The sequence below is a fragment of the Arachis hypogaea genome, chromosome 6, assembly GCF_003086295.3.
Source record: "Arachis hypogaea cultivar Tifrunner chromosome 6, arahy.Tifrunner.gnm2.J5K5, whole genome shotgun sequence".
Lineage (NCBI taxonomy): Eukaryota > Viridiplantae > Streptophyta > Magnoliopsida > Fabales > Fabaceae > Arachis > Arachis hypogaea.
The window spans coordinates 100,345,345-100,363,133 of NC_092041.1; the positions used below are offsets into that span (position 1 = coordinate 100,345,345).

Genomic DNA, 17,789 nt, shown 5'->3' on the forward strand with positions numbered 1-17,789 from the left:
TCACAATCCATGGACAGTTTTCATGCACTTATATCGATTATTGGTGGGTAATGAGTCACTACAATTCCCATTTTAATGTTTGATTCCAGCCCATAAAATAACTCAGAGTTAGCAAAGTTCCATGAAGCATTTTTCAACACCCACCAACTTCTCATCACATCACAACTGCCTTAAATTAGGCGCCGAGGCTTGGAACCATTGGCAGAATCTGCTGCCTCACAAGGAGCTACACAAGGGTTCGAATCCTGAGTAAGCTCAGGAAGTTATAGAACCCATAGTAATAGTGGGGTGTGTGCGTGTGTTGTGTAAAAGACCAAAAAAAAACTGCCTTAAATTAGGCCAGCAATTGAAAATGGTTAACCCATTGAATTATTGAAATGGTCAATTATTTACAAGAGAAAAGAGGGTTAGTGCCATTTTTCCCCCTTTTACAAAGGACATGATTCATGTAAAGACATGTAACTATGTACATACAAGTGGGTCAACAAGAAGCAACAAGCTTTTTGAGAGGGTAAACTATAAATTTTCAGTTGATGTCAAAATATCTTGGATCTTCAGGAAAATGGTATTCCACGTTTAACTGCCAAATGAACCGCAACAAACTGTTAGACTAAGGGCAAACCCAAAATAAATGCACCTATAGTGCATATTATTAGACTCATATATAGAACACAAATCAACCACATCAGACAAACATTAGCCAATAGATCAGCTACCTTACTCATTCTACCTGGGAGAAACCAGAGCTTACATGTAACAATTTGTTCAATATCTATTGTATATTACTAATTTTACAACCAAAATGTATCACACGTCACTCTCTCATTACAATTGAAATCAAATCTTCTCCCCAAAATTAAAGAGTTTTCCCCTCCTCTCTCTCTCTCTATTTCTCTCATTCCTTTACTAACTCTATCTCCCTTATATATCATTATCAATGACTAATTACGAATTTGACAATCAAAATGTACATGACATTCTCTACTTGCATTCAAATTAAATTAAAATTGAAATATTAAAATTAAAATATAGCTATATTATATATTATATTTATATATTCCTAACTGATTTAATAACTAAAATATGTCACATAACACTCTCTTATTAAAATTTAGAGAAAATACCACCTTCTTACACTCTTATCTACCTCTCTCTTTTTTTCTATTTCTCTCTATACTTCTCACTCTATATATCATTTATAATGTATATTTTATATTAGTAATTTGACAAATCAAAATGTGGCACCAGAATTTTTTTATTATAATTAAAATAAATTTTTTTCTTAACTTCCAAAATTAACAAACTCTCTCTCATTCTTCTCCTTTATCTTTCTCTTTTCTCTCATTCTCTATTTTTCTCTACTTTTATATTCTACAAAAATTAAAATTAACAATATAATATAATTGAAATAAAAAATATTATTATACACTTTTTTTTATTTACTTTTAAATTTTTACTACTTATCTTTCTAATCTATATTTTCACTTCTTTTCTTTCAAATATTTATTACATATAATTTAGAGAAAATAATAATATTGTGATTAAAAAGTTAGAATCAAGATTTAATTATTTTAAAAAATAAATAAATTTGAGTTAATTTTATAACTATCAATATAAATTTTTTTATGCTAATATATATATATATATATATATATATATATATTATTTTTAAATAACATGCATAAAAATTAACTATTTTTATTTGTGCAACAGACTTAACATCTAATCAAATATAAAAGAATACCCATTAAATTATATTCTTCCAAATTTTAGATAACGAATGTTAAAATTAATTATTAGTAAAAAATTAAACTTTCATATGAAAATAATAACTAAAATCTTTATTATTTAATTTTTTTATCTACAGAGACCCTAGTCTTCTTAGTCGACGGAGACTTGTGTCCCTTATGACCTTTTTGTAAAAATAGTTTAATGCTATAAATTTTTTGTACTATAATCTATAATGTCAGAACTAACGTAGTTTTAAAATATTTATATTCCCGTAATGTTATTACGGGTACTAGTTTTACATAAAAAGCAAACACATTGAAAAGGAATATATTGTCAAGACAAAATTGGATTATTGCTACAGAAAATCCTTGTACAGAACTAGTGGGACACTATTATTGAGGTAGTTATATGCCTCAGAGAATGAGTGGGTTATAAATAGAAATGAGAGGGAAAGGGAAAAGGAATGAAGGAGAATAGGCAGTTTAGAGTTATGGCGAGAAGAGGGAAATGTGAAGAAATAAAACTTTATCTCGTTGGTACTCCATCTGATTTGATGGATGCGGCAGCCCAATTAATTGAAAAAAAAATCAGAAGGATTTTGAAGTGGGAAATTGAGGAAGAACATCTGATGAAAACAAATGGATAAAGAGATAATCTACATGAAGAAACTATAGTATGAAACAGGAGAATAAGCACTGTTAGGAACCCAAGCAATCATAGTGCAGTGAGTAGCAAATGGAAAAATGGACGAGACCAATAAGGAATAGAGGGGTGATGAATATTTGTAACTGACTTTGCCTAGTTGGAACTGAAGAGAGGTAGTTAAAACAATATAAGGGACTTTCTATCTTGAAGGCTCAGCAAGATTGTATATAGATTTGATCAAATATTATCACACTCAAGGGAGTTGATCAATACCGGTTCCCACAAATACTCACAATTTGACACATACATCCATCGTTCAAAGCTTGAGTAGTCACATGATTAGCAACGGAATGACTCGTGACTCCTAAGCCAACTATTTGTGTAATTCGAAGTTTCAGTTTCAGTTTATGTCATATGTGCATTGAACTCCTACATACCACTACCTCGTCATAGAATAAATACCCCTAAAAGAGAAAGACAAACCAAAAGCAAGAATAACTACAAACCTAAAAATGTAATCTAATAATTTTCCATGCAATATGAAGCCGCCATATTGCTTTTGACAGATCTAGTATGATGTGCCACAGAAAGGTATGCAGTGTGTGAAAGCCAAAGTTAGAACATACCTTGCCCTCATCAGCATCCGAATGACGTTGAGGGAACACAACTCTGACATCATTATATAAGTAGAATCTCCGCTCCCCCTCCATATCCAATCCAGCTTTTTCTGGAATAGAATTACATCTGCCTTTTGGAACTGTTTTACTAGTCCTTTTAGAAAATGGGCATATAAAACGGAGGTGAAGAGCATAACGTAATGGACGGGCACTATTAGAATTCTCATTGACCTTTGCACAGGAATTCAGTGATTTCCCTGATTCGTCACATGTTTTGTCCCACCATTCCTTACTTTCAGTTTTTTTCCCACATTTGCCTATCATTTCCGACATGATCTGGTTTGGTGTTTGCTTTTGCTTGGAAGAATACTCATTCTTTATTAAATCTTTCAAGCTAGAGCTCTTTCTGTTGCTTTGGTTTGTAGATTTTAGTTTATTTACAAGATCAACTGCATCATCGTGCTTTACTTCTCCATTGCATGAGATGTCACAATGCTTTTGTTCTTGTGGCACCGTTCTATTATCCAAACCTGCTAAACCTTGTTTCAACTGGGGGGAAGTGGAGCTTGATGACTCAAGGGTAACCTTCTGGCGCAAGAATGTCTACTCATAGAAATCACAAACATCAGAAATTGATGAACGGGAAAACTTAACATAATAATATGCACAAGAGCAAGCATCCGTTGGAAATATTCATCAATATGAGCAGGGGAAAAAGAAATCAGTTCATCACACGCTCTTATAAATTAGACTGCAGTTTAATTGTTCTATGCTAAGTTCATATTTATAGGAAATACAAATTGAGAACACCATTAATGCACATGGAATATGGTAGCAAGGATAATTGCATGAAACACTAACATGTGTAAGACATTCGTCACATGTTTAATCAAACTATATTTTTTCATCTTGGATACATTTTAGATACGGCATGGGCACAATCTGAACATGAAACTCTAAAATGATCTTGGATAGAGTCAATTAGAAGTTGAAGATTAATAGTATTTCTGTCAATGATCTCGATAGAAAATAAATCTAGTTAAATACCCATCCAATTTGCAAAGTCCTATCTCATACTCAGATAATTAAGACCATTGTCTCTGTTTCCAAACTGAATCCTAGGCAGATTTAGTTATCAGTCATTTCCTTTACTTCTCCATGTATTTCTACATGCCTAGTTCTACCGAGATCAACTGAGAGGCGTTCTCAGAAAAATAGCTAAATATTGTAAATTTGACACCCATTAATATTTGAACAATTTGGTACGTCTCTCTATTGATACAATGTACCAATATATTTAGATGTGGCAAAAGGACAAATTGACATCTCTCCGCATCTTACGAACATTGCTTAACACTCATAAGAAACACACCCTGGTAAACATAAACATGGATCTTAGAACCTAGCACGTATTATCCCATCAGTAATGTCTAATAAGTGAATAAATATTGTGCTCATAAAACTTTGCGTGGCTTCAGACCTGAGAAGGTCTGATCTATAATAGGGATGCCATGTAAAACTTCCTACTTCAAATGGATTTAATACTCTCTGTACATCAAACAACACCTATTGTTTCTTTTAAAGGAAATTATACCCATCGCCCAAACCGCCAAAGTAATAGGAAACCAACACACCTTGCCATTTTCAATCTCTACATTTTCCTATCAAGGAGATTAATTCCAATTTTATGTTGGTACAATAATTATGGCTTAGTAGTATTTTCTACTTTGCCTTTTCAAGACTTAATTTCCATTTGGCTACGCGGTCTTGTTTTAATGCTTGTTTGATACTTCAGTAATGCTAAGACCATTTAATGAGTCTAGTGAATGATTCGCAATTAAATCTTATTAGTGGTTTTCGTTCTCTCCGTCCCAAAAAAAATATCTTTAAAATATGACCAGATTGAGGCAATCACCCCATAGCATATCAAGGTGATGTAGTTTTGCGGGTTACTCCTCTACCCACCTCGCAGTGCTCAAGCAGGTATGATGGAGTTCAGAGCAAAAATTTAGCAAAATTAGAACAATTAGGCACTAGGAGCAAAATATCAACATTAAATTGAGATTGTGGTAAATCTTACTTTGGTACCAGCTGGCATGTCACTCAAATCATAGTTGCAAAAGAAAGTGTGAAGGGGAGTCTTTTCTGGATTGCTTAGCACCTGAATAGAACAATTGAATATTCAAATGTAAGGCTAAGCCTACTACAGTGGGGAAAAAGGCCAAGTCGACACATAAGTCAACTTTATACTGGACATATAAACAATATTACACTATGAGACGAGAAGCACAACTGCAGCACTACTTATATGTTTAACAGAAAGAGGATTTGGGGAGTAAACTCCAAAATCCAAATACATTATTGTTTAAAATGTCTTTCACACCAACATAGCATTAAAGAAGATATGCTTATATAAACTAAACAAGTGACATTTTAGAGAATACAATAAAAGAAAGCTGTAAATTTTCATCAACTCAGATGATCATAGGTGTATTTTCTTGACACCTACTTCTTGCACCACCAAAATCACATGAAGATATCAGCCACACAATTGTGGCACATAATCTTTTATTTCATTTTCCACTAAAGGTGTCGTAATATCAGTGCATTATAAGATGATGACTCAAACAGGTGAATTGAATCCACTCAGATCCAAGAGTTAAAAGTTAAATATGCTAAACAAATAAGTGCATCAATAATCAATACCAGTTGTATCCGTCCTTTCATTGGAATACGTAAACGGCTTTTGACAAGTTGTGAATCATCATTGCTAAGTCCTCGTTTCAACAGTTGGCCTCTAAACATGTTTGATGAAGAATTTTGTGCAAGATCTATTGATGCATAATACAATAGATAGCAATCACCATCAACACTAGTAACAGAAAATGGAAGCTTCTGTGATTTAGGAGAAAAGTTTCCACCGGTAATACTTAGCACAGCAAGAAAACCATCGATTCTCTACAAATATATAAAGAGAAACAAGCAATCAAAAGTCAGTGGCTTTACACTTTTCAATATAAAGTTCAGTATCACGGATAAGTTCACTTCAGTATAGTAATTAGCATATATACAAACCTTACTAAGATTTCCAGATAAGAAGCGGCCAGATAAAAGAGACTCCTCAAATGAACCGACCAAAGACCTCCTGACTGAGAGACCACTCAAACTTCTAGTGAACCTCATGGAGTGTGACCGAGGGGCTGATTCACGAGACAATTTCCAACCCATGTCAGCAACATCATCCAGAGAAGAAGGACAGAAATCTTTGCACAAGAAGCCGACATCTTCAAAAGATTTGGATGCAATTCCGAAATCATCGTCTTTCTGATTTAACGTAACACACGAGATAGAATTGTCATTTGAGCGCTCTAAGCTCTTTAAATTTGAGTCACAATTCTTGACCTGCTCTATCAAACTCCTAGATTCACCAGTAACTTTTATTCTTTCAAATAATTTAGGACCCAGAGGAGACAAAGAAAGAGGAGAACTCAAGTTTTTAGGAGATACGGAAATTAAGCCACTTTGTGGCCTGACGTGGCTTAATTCGCTAAAGTGATCAATTCCAACAGTAGGGGAACTACCCTGGGATAGAAGCCCTTGACATTCATGCAACGGATCGTCAATTATCAAATTGGATTGTGCACTCCGTTGCATTGGTTTTTGCTCCAAACAAGTTGTGAAGGACCAAGAAAGCCTTGTATGATTGATACTACTTCCAATATTCGCCTTCTTATAGTCTTGTGCAACAGAATTTCTGACACTTTCATTCTTGACAAAAGAGCCAGTCGTGTCATTTCTGGAGCCAATGTCAAGAAGGTCGCCTTTGAAATGACTTGGGGAGAGCATACTGCTAAGTGGGGATAAAAGTCGCTTCCGCACCAACGAATTCGCAGTTTCACTGTCATTGGCTTCAACATCAGCAAAAGTAGAATTAAGATTCGTAGCTGGAACTTCAGCCAACCCATCTGTTAGAGAACTTGTTCGACCTGATTCAAAACCAACCACCCTAGAAGCAGGAATATGAACACTTCGTCCACTTTTGGATGAGAATTGAGTTCTATCGGATGAACCAATCTTCAAACTATGCACATTAGAAGTGACTTCCATGGCTCCCCTATAAAATGTGTTATCAGGGACATTTGAACTCTCTACAGAGGAATTCTTCGGGAAATGATCAAATGAAGATCCAAGAGTGTATGCAGCCAATCCACCAGTGTTTACACTGCTCATAGTCGTACCAGAAGGGCTTGCTTCAGAAAACTGTGGCATGCTACTTAAACTTGCACCTGAAGGTGCAACGTTTTCAGCAGTTCCACACAGAGGTATTTGTGGCAAGCCCATCTGAACTACCTAATTCGGCAATGTGGATGCTGATCTGCTCAGATGAATAGCTCGATTGAAACAACCAATGTGATCCCTCTTGTTTTAAACGATCATCATTTCACCATTTGCCCATTTTACCACACAGTCACGGTAACACCAACTATCTTCAACTACCAAGGGCAATCCTAGCTTTCCAAACCTACCAGTTTGTCTAATCAACCATTTTATGCTACCCTATTAGTAACTAAAATGCAACTCCTATCATTCTAATCAAGTACTTCTAAACCTATAGGAAGTTCCTAAACATTATGTATCCATCCGAGGCATCCACATGGGAGACAACAAAGCTGACATTTCCTTCACAGGGCACACACAAAAAATCAAGGACGTGAGTCTATGCATCCAAGATCTATAACAGGAACAAATCTCTCGACCGCCATACTGATAACAAATGAAACCCAAACAATTCATGGCGGGCAACAAATTTAGTGCAGATGCCTGAAACAACAGTATACACCAATCAGTTCCCAGTGTTCTCAAAGCCACAAGAAGCACATAAAAACAATGCACATGAACATTACATATCTATCGAATCTCACATCATTATAATTGGAACACAAATTATCAAACTTGGGAAAAGAATGAACCAAACTCTCATTGATCAACAATCTGATGTAAAAGAAAGTGAGCAATCAAAGTGGTAAAACATAGAGCAAGTACCCTCAAAAACCATTGGTCTCAGACAAAATCCCTCTTCTTAGCTTTTGAGTTTGTCATCTACCAAAAGCAATGGCATAATTTTTTTATTTTAATTTTTATTATTTGTCCACCTATCTATTTATTGTTTGTTCAACGGAACAAGAAAAAGTTCAGAAATAAAAATAAGATTGACAACCTCATAAACCAAAAATAAGAAATAAAAAATTTCAAACCAAGTCCAACAAGATGCAAGATTGATGATGATCAGAATCAGAATCATCAACACAATAATAAAAAAAATATAAAAGAACTCATAAAACACTCCAAAGAAGGCTGGTACCATAAGAAGAATCTGGAAGATAAATCACATCAATAACCCGCATTTCTAAGACTATAGACCAATCAAGAATAAAAATATTAAAAAAGAAAAGAGCAAATTGGAAGAATAAAAGAGGGGATTAAATAAAAAAAAGGGTTCTAGAAATTAAAATTTTGGTTGATTTTATTATATATATTTGAGGGATTTGGGTTCTTGGCATTGCATGTGAGAAGTCCTATTATCCTATTACCCTAGCACGTCTTAGGTCCAACACATAGGGAAACAGTTGAACACTTGGACTGCTTTGTTGAGTGGCACGTACCCCTCTGCCAGCTTCTAAATGGCATTATATCTTGAAACTATCCTCTTTCATGAGTGATAACCTGCACCAAACCAGTTTGGTAATTAGAGTTTGTCAACTATCAATATCCAAATTTGGAATTTAAATACCAAACAATTCAACTGAGTGTTCTTAATGCTACAAGACTACAACACTTGGCTAGAATTTCATAGTTTGGCAAGGAGGAGCCTAAAGAGTTAAAAATCAGCAATGGCATTGATGGAAGGATATTGTTGTAGCTTTGGAGGACTCTGAGTAAGTTTTTTATCAAGATTTTTATCCAACTAATCATATTCAATTTGAGTTTTATAAGTGACTAGTATTTGTTTACTTATAAGGCAGACAATAGACTAATTGATCCATATTTGGAGATTTTGCTGATCAAATATTGCCTCACTTTGACAAAGCTGGTAGTGATTGTCTTATTGTAGTGCTGCAATTGTTCAAAGCCAGATAATACAATAATGAGGTGCTAAAATGGCACTTCTATTTGATTATATGTTCTTATGCCTCAACAAATATTATAGAATTGAAAAAAGTTCTTTGTTCAGGCAAGGTCAGCATATATAGTAGTTATTATGCCTCAAAGCTCTTTTCAATCAGGATATATATCTGAGGTGAATGAACTCAAGAATAGGCTACTTATGAGTGAAAGTGAAGCTCCTTCTCAAAGTTGGGTTAAGTTTGGGAGTGCTTTTAGGGAATTCTCAAAATAGTGCACAATGTTATTCTACGCATACACCCTGACTGCTGCAAGACTGCAAGTTACTCCAATTGTTTGCTTTTTATCTTTTTTGGATTTCAAGGGGAAAAGGTGAAAAGCATATAGCTAAGTCAAAAATTAATAAGAGTTCATACGTCAAGATAAGAACCATTGAGGTACCTCCCGACAACCAGACCGATTCCTAGAACTCAACATTCCGAGCTTCACCTCTCTGGTATACTTAGTACCAATCCCAAACTTACAAACCACCAGGGCATCAATCACTTTTTTTTTTTACTCTACTTCACCTCTTCATGAAAGAATTACACCTTGAGTAATATGAATGACAACATGATAAAGAAATAACATTCTTTTCAATTTTCATCTTTGCTTATAAATCTCACTCATTAAGTTGATAAAAATTTCATCAGTTCTGTTTATCTATTTAATTGTCCCGGCATATGAAGACAATTACACAACAGCTATGATCGATATGCCATAACTTGCAGGAATAAGACATACAGTAAATAAACATAATTCCCCGGATGTAAAATTGGGGGTTGCATCCAAATGGCTAACTTAAACCCCAAATCTTCAACCTATCGCTATGCACCCAGTCCTTATGTTAGAATAGATTAATAAAAAAAAACAAAGCTAAGTTGATGCTTCAACTCTTCAGATTATGATCGATCTGCTGCATTTGTTAAGTAGCAAAATTGTTAATCAAAGGGGAAAAAAAGGCAGAAGCATTGTGCAATACCTTGCAGCAAGAATACCACAGGCTAGGGCAGAATCAGAACAGAAGATCGTCGGCAATAGGCGAAGAAGAGTAGCAGAGCGGCGGCGATAGAAGCAGAAGAAGAGTAGAACGGCGGAAGAAGTGAGCAGCAGAGAGAGAGGCGGCGGTGGAGGTGAAAAGAGAAGAGAGAAAAGAAATAAGAATTTGGAGATGAATTAGAATTGGGGTGTGTTGTGCATAGGGTTTGGTTTCTGTATTGATTTTTTGGGCTTGCAAGGAAAGTGTGGCGTGTTAGGTGGTGTTAGTGTGTGAGGGAAGAAGACCCATGTGTAATGTGTATGTGTGTATGTGTGTGCCCACAGCAGCCTCATTCTCTGCCCCATGTTTCTGTTTATAATACCCAAATACAATGCACCATCATCTCCACCACCACCGCAAGACTTTTTGCTTTGCCTTAATTAAATCAGATTTGTTTAATATTACTATCATAACTAAATCCAAGATTCTTAAATCGGAATGAGTCCTTGAACCGATAGAGTTAAATGTTTAAAATTTTAAAATTTCAACTCAAATTCAATTAGATATAATAAATAGAACAAATTACTTAAATAAATTATTTGGAAACTAAATTTATCATATTATAACTTTTTAATAAAGTAGATGAAATTACAATTTTTTTATTAGTTTAATTGCACAACCAAACATTTTTGTATTTAAGTCCAACCAAACAGGTTTAATAAAAAAAATTTCTCATTAATGAGTTACACGCGCCGAAAATTTTCAAACGTTACCAATTCAGTTCGCGCTAGAATATAAAAACGTTCGTTCTTCCAACTCGAAACTGCAACAAAGAAATTTCGAATTTCTATCAAAATCTCTCAAAAATCGTTTAAATTCTCTGCGAAAATTACTGCAGAATCGGGTGGAGCATTTGAATTCATTAACAAAAATAAGAACAAATATTCCGCAAGGTACTGAAAAACTGTTGTTATTATGTTCAGTTAATTTCTTGCAAATATCGTGTTTCTTCTAGTTTGATTTAAGGTTTAGTTGATCGAGTTCGTTTATTTAGTAGAATGAGTTTCTCTGATTCCATTTTTTCTTATTTTTCTCCGTAACTAGGGCATCGAATGAAACTATGTTGTTAATTTATTGGTTCTGATAAATAATTCAATTCATCTCTTAGTTTAATTGAGTTCATTTGTATGCAGAAATGAATTAAAATGTATTTTTCTTACTGATTGAATGTTTATGAAATATTGTTCAAATCTGAACTAAATTCGGTTCATTTGTAAATTGAGTTAGGCTCACTTAAGCATTGACCAAATATGTTATTCCTTAAGAAATTTAAATTCATTTCTTAGTTTAATTTACATTTATTTGGTTTGATTTCGCTTGAATTTGGTGAACTTGTTCATGTGGTGTTGTTTGGTTAGTTTTTGTTCAAATCTAAACCAAATTCGGTTCATTTGTGAATTAACTGAGGTTCACTTGATGCTGCAGTTAAATTAATGAATTCAATATATTTTTCTTGCTAAATGACTCTTTATGACTTTTTGTTCAAATATGAACCAAATTCAATTTATTTATGCATTGAGTGAGGTTTACTTGATGCTACTGTTAAGTATTGACCCAATTTGTTATTCCTTAAGAAATTTAGGTTTATTTCTTAGTTTAATTTACGTTCATTTGGTTTGATTTCGCTTAAATTTGCTGAACTTGTTCATTTGAGGTTGTTTCGTTAATTTTTGTTCAAATTTGAACCAAATTCGGTTCATTTGTGAATTGAGTAAAGTTCTCTATTAAGTATTGACCAATTTTTTTGTTCCTTACAACAAAAATGAAAAAGATGACCATCTAAAAAAAAAAGAAAAAATCGCATTATAATGTAAGCATATACACATTAAATCAACTTTATTTGTGTATTATAAATATATCATAACATAATGTTTCAAATTCTTGCAAAAAATTTACAATTTGAGATGCTCAACAAGATCAATAGCTAAGGTGTTCACCGAATTGAGTGTAGAAAAAAAAACTATTGTTGAAGAAATGGGATTCGGTACACTAGGACATATCCCAGAATTAAATCTCTCTCACAAGCTCTTGAAGGAATTAATTCATTGCTTTGATCTCCATCATGGATGCTTGGACACTCGCTATGGCAAAATTTACATAACCCCTGTCAAGATAAGAGATGCGTTGGGCATAAATTTTAGCGGTATTATACTTTGTATCTTTTACATTTGTATTTTTTCTTTTTGATCTTTTTTATATTTTTATATTAATTTGTTTATATTAAAATATTTCGGTTCATTCATTCGGTATTGACAAAAAATTTCATTCCTTAAGTAATTTTGATTCAGTCCTTAGTTTATTTCAGGTTCATTTAGATACAGAAAATGAATTGTTTGTTTATAATAAAATATTGTAAGAGATTATTTTCCTGAAAAAGTTGAATACAGCAAATTGAATAAGCAGCAGAAGGAGATTGTTGACAACTTCAAAGGTGCGACTTTGACATCTTTGACAAAATATGTAATTGATATGAGTATTGAAGGAGGGGAGAACTTGCTGAAATTCAAGACGACTATCGTCGTCTTCGTTCAGAAATGCTTCTTGTTGCCGACAATAGTAAGCATAGTCTCTCCGATCCATAAGCCTCCTGCCCTTCATATGGATATAGTCCGACAATGAAATTAGGTGTCTCATGTGCTGAGGTTCCTAATCAAGGGGATCAAAGCTTAGAGAGCAGAAACTAAACTTTCAGTTAATGGCTACGTCTTTGTGTTAATGTTAATCTATTTTCATGAAACAAAGTTTCCTGATCCAGAAGCAGATGACGCTCCCGGGCCACCATGGGTGGCGTACTGAACGCGAAGGAGACTGGTGGACCATATTGCCTTTGAAACAAATAATAAAATGGTAAATAAAAAAAAATCATTTCCCTTCAAATTTTGGTTTAGATGCTTCTAAATTATTGTGCTAACTAAATAAGTTTCTATTTTAGGGAATGGTGAAAAGAGCGAAATTGAGGGAGGGAGAGATAGAAGAAAAGAAAGGGGAATGAAGGAAAAGAAGAAGAAAGAAAAAAACTTGTCATCTTGCATTTATCTTCGGAAGAATAAACTTTTTCTGAATCTGAGTATATTTCTCACCATCACTTATCGAAAACTATCTATTTATTTAAAAGTTTTATATTGTTATTTTAACAAAAAATTTTATATGTGTTGTAGAGAAGAAGAAGAAATCGAGAAAACACCACCAAAGAAGAGAAAACAACCACAAATAGTAGCGAAAAAACAAAGCAAAAAAAAAAAAGAAGATTATTCAGATGGATTCGGAAAGCAAAACTAAATCTAAAGACGAGTAAGATTCGGAAGTGAATATTTTTTTGTTATAAATATATATTCTGTTTTTATTGATTGAGTCTTTTTTACTGCTTGTTCAAATCTGAATTAATTTTGGTTTATTTGTGAATTAATTAAGGTTCACCTGATGATGTGCATAAGTATTGACAATTTCGGTTCATATATAGGTTTATTTGAGGTTTATTTGGTTTAGTTTCACTTGGATTTGTTGAAAATATTCATGTGTGCTTGTTAGGTTAGTTATATACCTATGCTTCAATTGACTGCTTAATTCTCTCCTTGTTTTCGAACATGGATTGTATGTTCAAATCATATAATAATTTCGGTTCATTTATTTTTTAATTAAGGTTCATCCTGATTTTAAAATCAAAATTTTTTGTATGATTTGTTAGAAGTGAAGAAGTGGAGGAGAAACAAAAAGAAAAAAGAATGAAGAGAAAAAATGACGATGCTGAAAAAAAATATTGTTCCAGATGACCATGATTCGACGGACGCGCAATATGATTTATCGTAGACGTAAAATTCAGTTTCTTATATAAAGTTCTTATTCTTTCTCTGCTAACTTTTCCTAAAACCTCATGTAATTTCTTTAGTTTTACTGAATAATATTTATTTTTCTGCCTAAACTGCTGATAGTAAATTTGGACAGTGAAAGTAAACCTGTGTTACAAACACAGACGAGCTTGTCACGGTCTGTAAATGCATCAAACAATACCAAGTAATTCCTCTTAACATTTATTTACTTTTTCTGCTTTTATTTAGAATATCTTAGTTGATGATTTTAATTTCATATCTTTTTTATTAGAAAAAATATCGCTGATTCCCCGGATACAATTTTTAGAAGGAAAAATGACATCAAAAAAGGAAAAACCGTGTTTACAAAATCTAACTATGTAAGTTGAAATACTTATGTTAGTCTTTTAAATTTAGGTAATAATTTTTGTTTAATTATTGACACGAAATTTTTCTTTAATTATCAGTAGCCCAACACCTGATCCTCAAGAACAAATCCCTTGTGGTTCGAGAAGAAATTCAGTCTCAATCTCTAGATATGTAAGATTTCTTAGTTTATTTGTATGTGTTTTTTTTATGATTGAGTCTTTATGATTGTTTGTTGAAATGTGAAATAATTTCGGTTTATTACTTAATTTAATTGAGATTCATTTGAATCCAGAAAATGAATTTGATGTGTTTTAGTTGATGATTGAGTCTTCATCACTGCTTGTTCAAATGTGAAGTAATTTCGGTTCATTACTTAATTTAATTGAGATTCATTATCCGGAAAATTATTGATGTTTTCTTGTTTAAATCTCAACTAATTTCGCTTCATTTCTTAAATTAATTGATGTTCATTTGAGTCCAATTTACTATCCTATTCTAATCAATGTATTTCACTTAGTGCAGATTTCCAATTTATTTTTCTATTCTAAACATTCAACATTTACTCATTTCTTGTTTACCTTCATCAGAGTTCCTATTACAATTGCTCTTCCAAGTTCCCTTATGGAAGAGATAAAACAACAAAAAATATCTGCTCTCGCAAATGCTCTAGCAGCTTCATCTTCTCCATCAGGTTCGAGCTGTAGGCAATGATGTCTCCCACGCGTGCAAGAAGCTCGTTGTACCTCTTCTTAGACTGCTGAGCTTGTTAGTAAAGCTCCTGTGTGAGCTTCTGCATCTCCTCCCTCAAGTCGACAACTTCCTCAAGATCAGCAGGGCTGGTGGTAGAAGTAGAGGCAGATGAAGCCGCCAATGCTGAGGTGTGGAGGCCGCTGGCAAAGAACGATCCCAACCCGAAGATGTGATTCTTGTAGAGCTCAGAGGTGGTCTCGTGCCAAACCCTATCAAGATCTACCACCAACGCTTCGGAGTCGGAGTCGGAGTCGTCCCACTAGACGACTGAGATTGCTGGGTCACGGCCTCCAATCTCTGCTTGTAGTCCTCCTGTGTAACAACGTTATGATTAGGATGACAATTAATTGACTTTAAACTGAATAAATTTCAAAATTAGAATTAATTGAAACTCACATAATGAGTCGCAGATCGCTCAATAGCAAATCTCTCCTTGTTGGTATACTTGAATATCTCCGCCAATGTCACCTCACGATCCAACGACTTAGACTACACATATTAAAACCAACTAATATAATAAATCAAGTAACAATTAATTCAAGTAGTAATTAACAAAGATTAGCAAATAAATTACATACCAGCCTGCTCTTCGTCTTCATTGAAATCTCCGAACCACCAGTACACTTCAACGATCTCAGCGAAGCCCTGTTAGCTCTGTTCGTCAGACAACTACGCTTGAACCTCTCATCAGTACTAAAATGGACATCCAGTTCCTTCTTAGGATCTAGACGGAGCCAAATTGTTAGGTGGTTGCGCTCTCGGCGGTTGTCCTGCATCATTGCTGAGGTCGCTTAGCTACCCGGTGGTCGTAGATCCTTCTGATCAAGATATCATGTTTCTTATCCCAGATAAATTTTACTTGCATAAAGTAATTCAACAACATTAGTTAGTCAAAATAAAATACAGTTAAAATACAGTTAATTCAATAACATTGGGTTCTTACTGCCCACTTCTGAAACCATTGCTCTCTGGTCTTAGTAGGGATCTTCGTGTAGCTAGGCCATGGGTTGTCGTACATGGACTTAATCATATTGGAGATCTCTTGTGTACATGCATTGTTGTTTAGTTCAAACCTATCAATGAAAATCTTAAGATTAGCAATCATATAAAAATACATAAAACTTAACAAATTCAAAATAGATTACAGATAAAAGACATTAAAATAGTATGTACTCACACTTGCATGCCATCAGGCCAAATTCTTATTCATATGATGAGCGGTGGTGGAAGGGCATCTGGTTAGGACGCATTAGAGGAATCACTCACCGCAAACTCTTTCGTTGGAGCTATGGGGTGCGAAGCAGAAGGAACCACATAATTTGGATTCGGGACCATGATGAACTGTTGGTCTGATGAACCTGCCTGTGATGTCACAGGGATCGACGAGGTAGTTGGGGTAGAAGATAATGATTGAGCAGTCCCTGGGGATTTGGTAGAAATCCTCCCTCTATCACGACCACAAGACCCACTCGTTCTACTTCTACTACCTATTGTCATGTCTGCAAAGAGAATATATTATTAACACTAATCAATATATATACAACACAAATCCTTCAATATTTTTATATTATTTAAAAAAAATTGACATAACCTTCTCTAAAATTAGACATATATCCACCTTTACAGTTTTCACAAATCCAACTTATCTCAATGCACAACATAAGTCAAAATTTAATTAAATTTATAACATTTTCAGCAGAATATATTGACTTGTTTATATATTAAAAAGGCAACATTTTTGTTTGAGTTATGCTCAGAAATTTCAACAAATAATTGTTATACATGTTCATCCAATCATCATGAGATTTATTTTGTAATAATGACTTCATAATATATTGCTTCATATTTATTTATAATAGTTTCATAATTCCTATGCATTCATATAGATTAATATAATGAATATTCAATTAGAATTAATCTCTTACATTCTCATTCATTCATAGAAGTTATTTCATTACATAAATTGCAAGACACAAGTACTAGCACACAGACAACATATGATGATTTAGGTACAATGTATGATTAATACAATTTGTATAATATTAATTTTATATCTTCAAATATCATAAGCAAGTAAATTAAACTTAATAGCTGAAATAATGTTTGATATAGTCACATAGAAAATGCTAATTATTAATTATTTAGGCTTTAACAAGGGGATTTATTTTTAATGGCCTAAACCTACCCAACACTAAACTTGAAGTCTCCACTCTAATTAACATTCCATTCTTCTAAGGCATGCAATCAGCATATGATAAAAAAATTCTAAATCCTAAATCCTAGATTAACTTAATCCTAAATCCTAAATTAGCATATGATAACCAAATTCTAAATCCTAAATTAAAAATTAACTTAATCCTAAATTCTAACTTAGCATATGATTACCAAATCTTAAATCCTAAATTAACATATAACTAAATCCTAAATTAACTTAAACAAAGAAAAAGAGTGACCATGGAACCTGAGCTTTGAATAGAGGAAGAACTCAGGGGAGGGAGATGCAATGACAGCAACAGCTGTTGGTGGTGGAGCGTTACGACAGTGCTGGACAGCGACGGTGAGACACGAACAGAGAGAGAGAAATGAGTCGCGACTAATGGAGGAGAGAAGAGGAACAAGCTGGTTTCGATGAGGACGAGCGGAAGCAGCGACAGGAGAGGGTTAGAGAGA

At 33.8% G+C, this 17,789-nt stretch overlaps 1 protein-coding gene across 2 annotated transcripts; it reads right to left on the minus strand.

Moving 5' to 3' along the window:
• Window positions 1-346: 346 nt before the first annotated feature.
• Window positions 347-10,679, minus strand: LOC112697142 (uncharacterized). Of its 2 annotated transcripts, none has more exons than XM_025750185.3 (7): window positions 10,138-10,679; window positions 8,657-8,717; window positions 6,069-7,814; window positions 5,700-5,951; window positions 5,074-5,154; window positions 3,003-3,596; window positions 347-580 (listed from the first exon to the last, which is right to left on the minus strand). In XM_025750185.3, the coding sequence occupies exons 3-7, from the start codon at window positions 7,332-7,334 to the stop codon at window positions 527-529; spliced, it is 2,247 nt and encodes a 748-aa protein (XP_025605970.1). In that variant the 5' UTR covers window positions 7,335-7,814; window positions 8,657-8,717; window positions 10,138-10,679; the 3' UTR covers window positions 347-526. The 2 variants fall into 2 exon arrangements, with proteins under 2 accessions (XP_025605970.1, XP_025605969.1); XM_025750184.3 differs by having other exon boundaries at window positions 8,585-8,717; window positions 10,138-10,597.
• Between the last annotated feature and the right edge of the window lie 7,110 nt (window positions 10,680-17,789).

Excerpts from the sequence above, each read along its gene's own strand:
- LOC112697142 (XM_025750185.3), bottom strand. The coding sequence starts at position 7,334 with ATGGGCTTGCCACAAATACCTCTGTGTGGAACTGCTGAAAACGTTGCA. Across the intron at positions 5,155-5,699 it reads TGAAAGGACGGATACAACTG|GTGCTAAGCAATCCAGAAAA; the intron begins GTATTGATTATT and ends TGTTCTATTCAG. Across the intron at positions 581-3,002 it reads CGGATGCTGATGAGGGCAAG|TTAAACGTGGAATACCATTT; the intron begins GTATGTTCTAAC and ends TTCATTTGGCAG.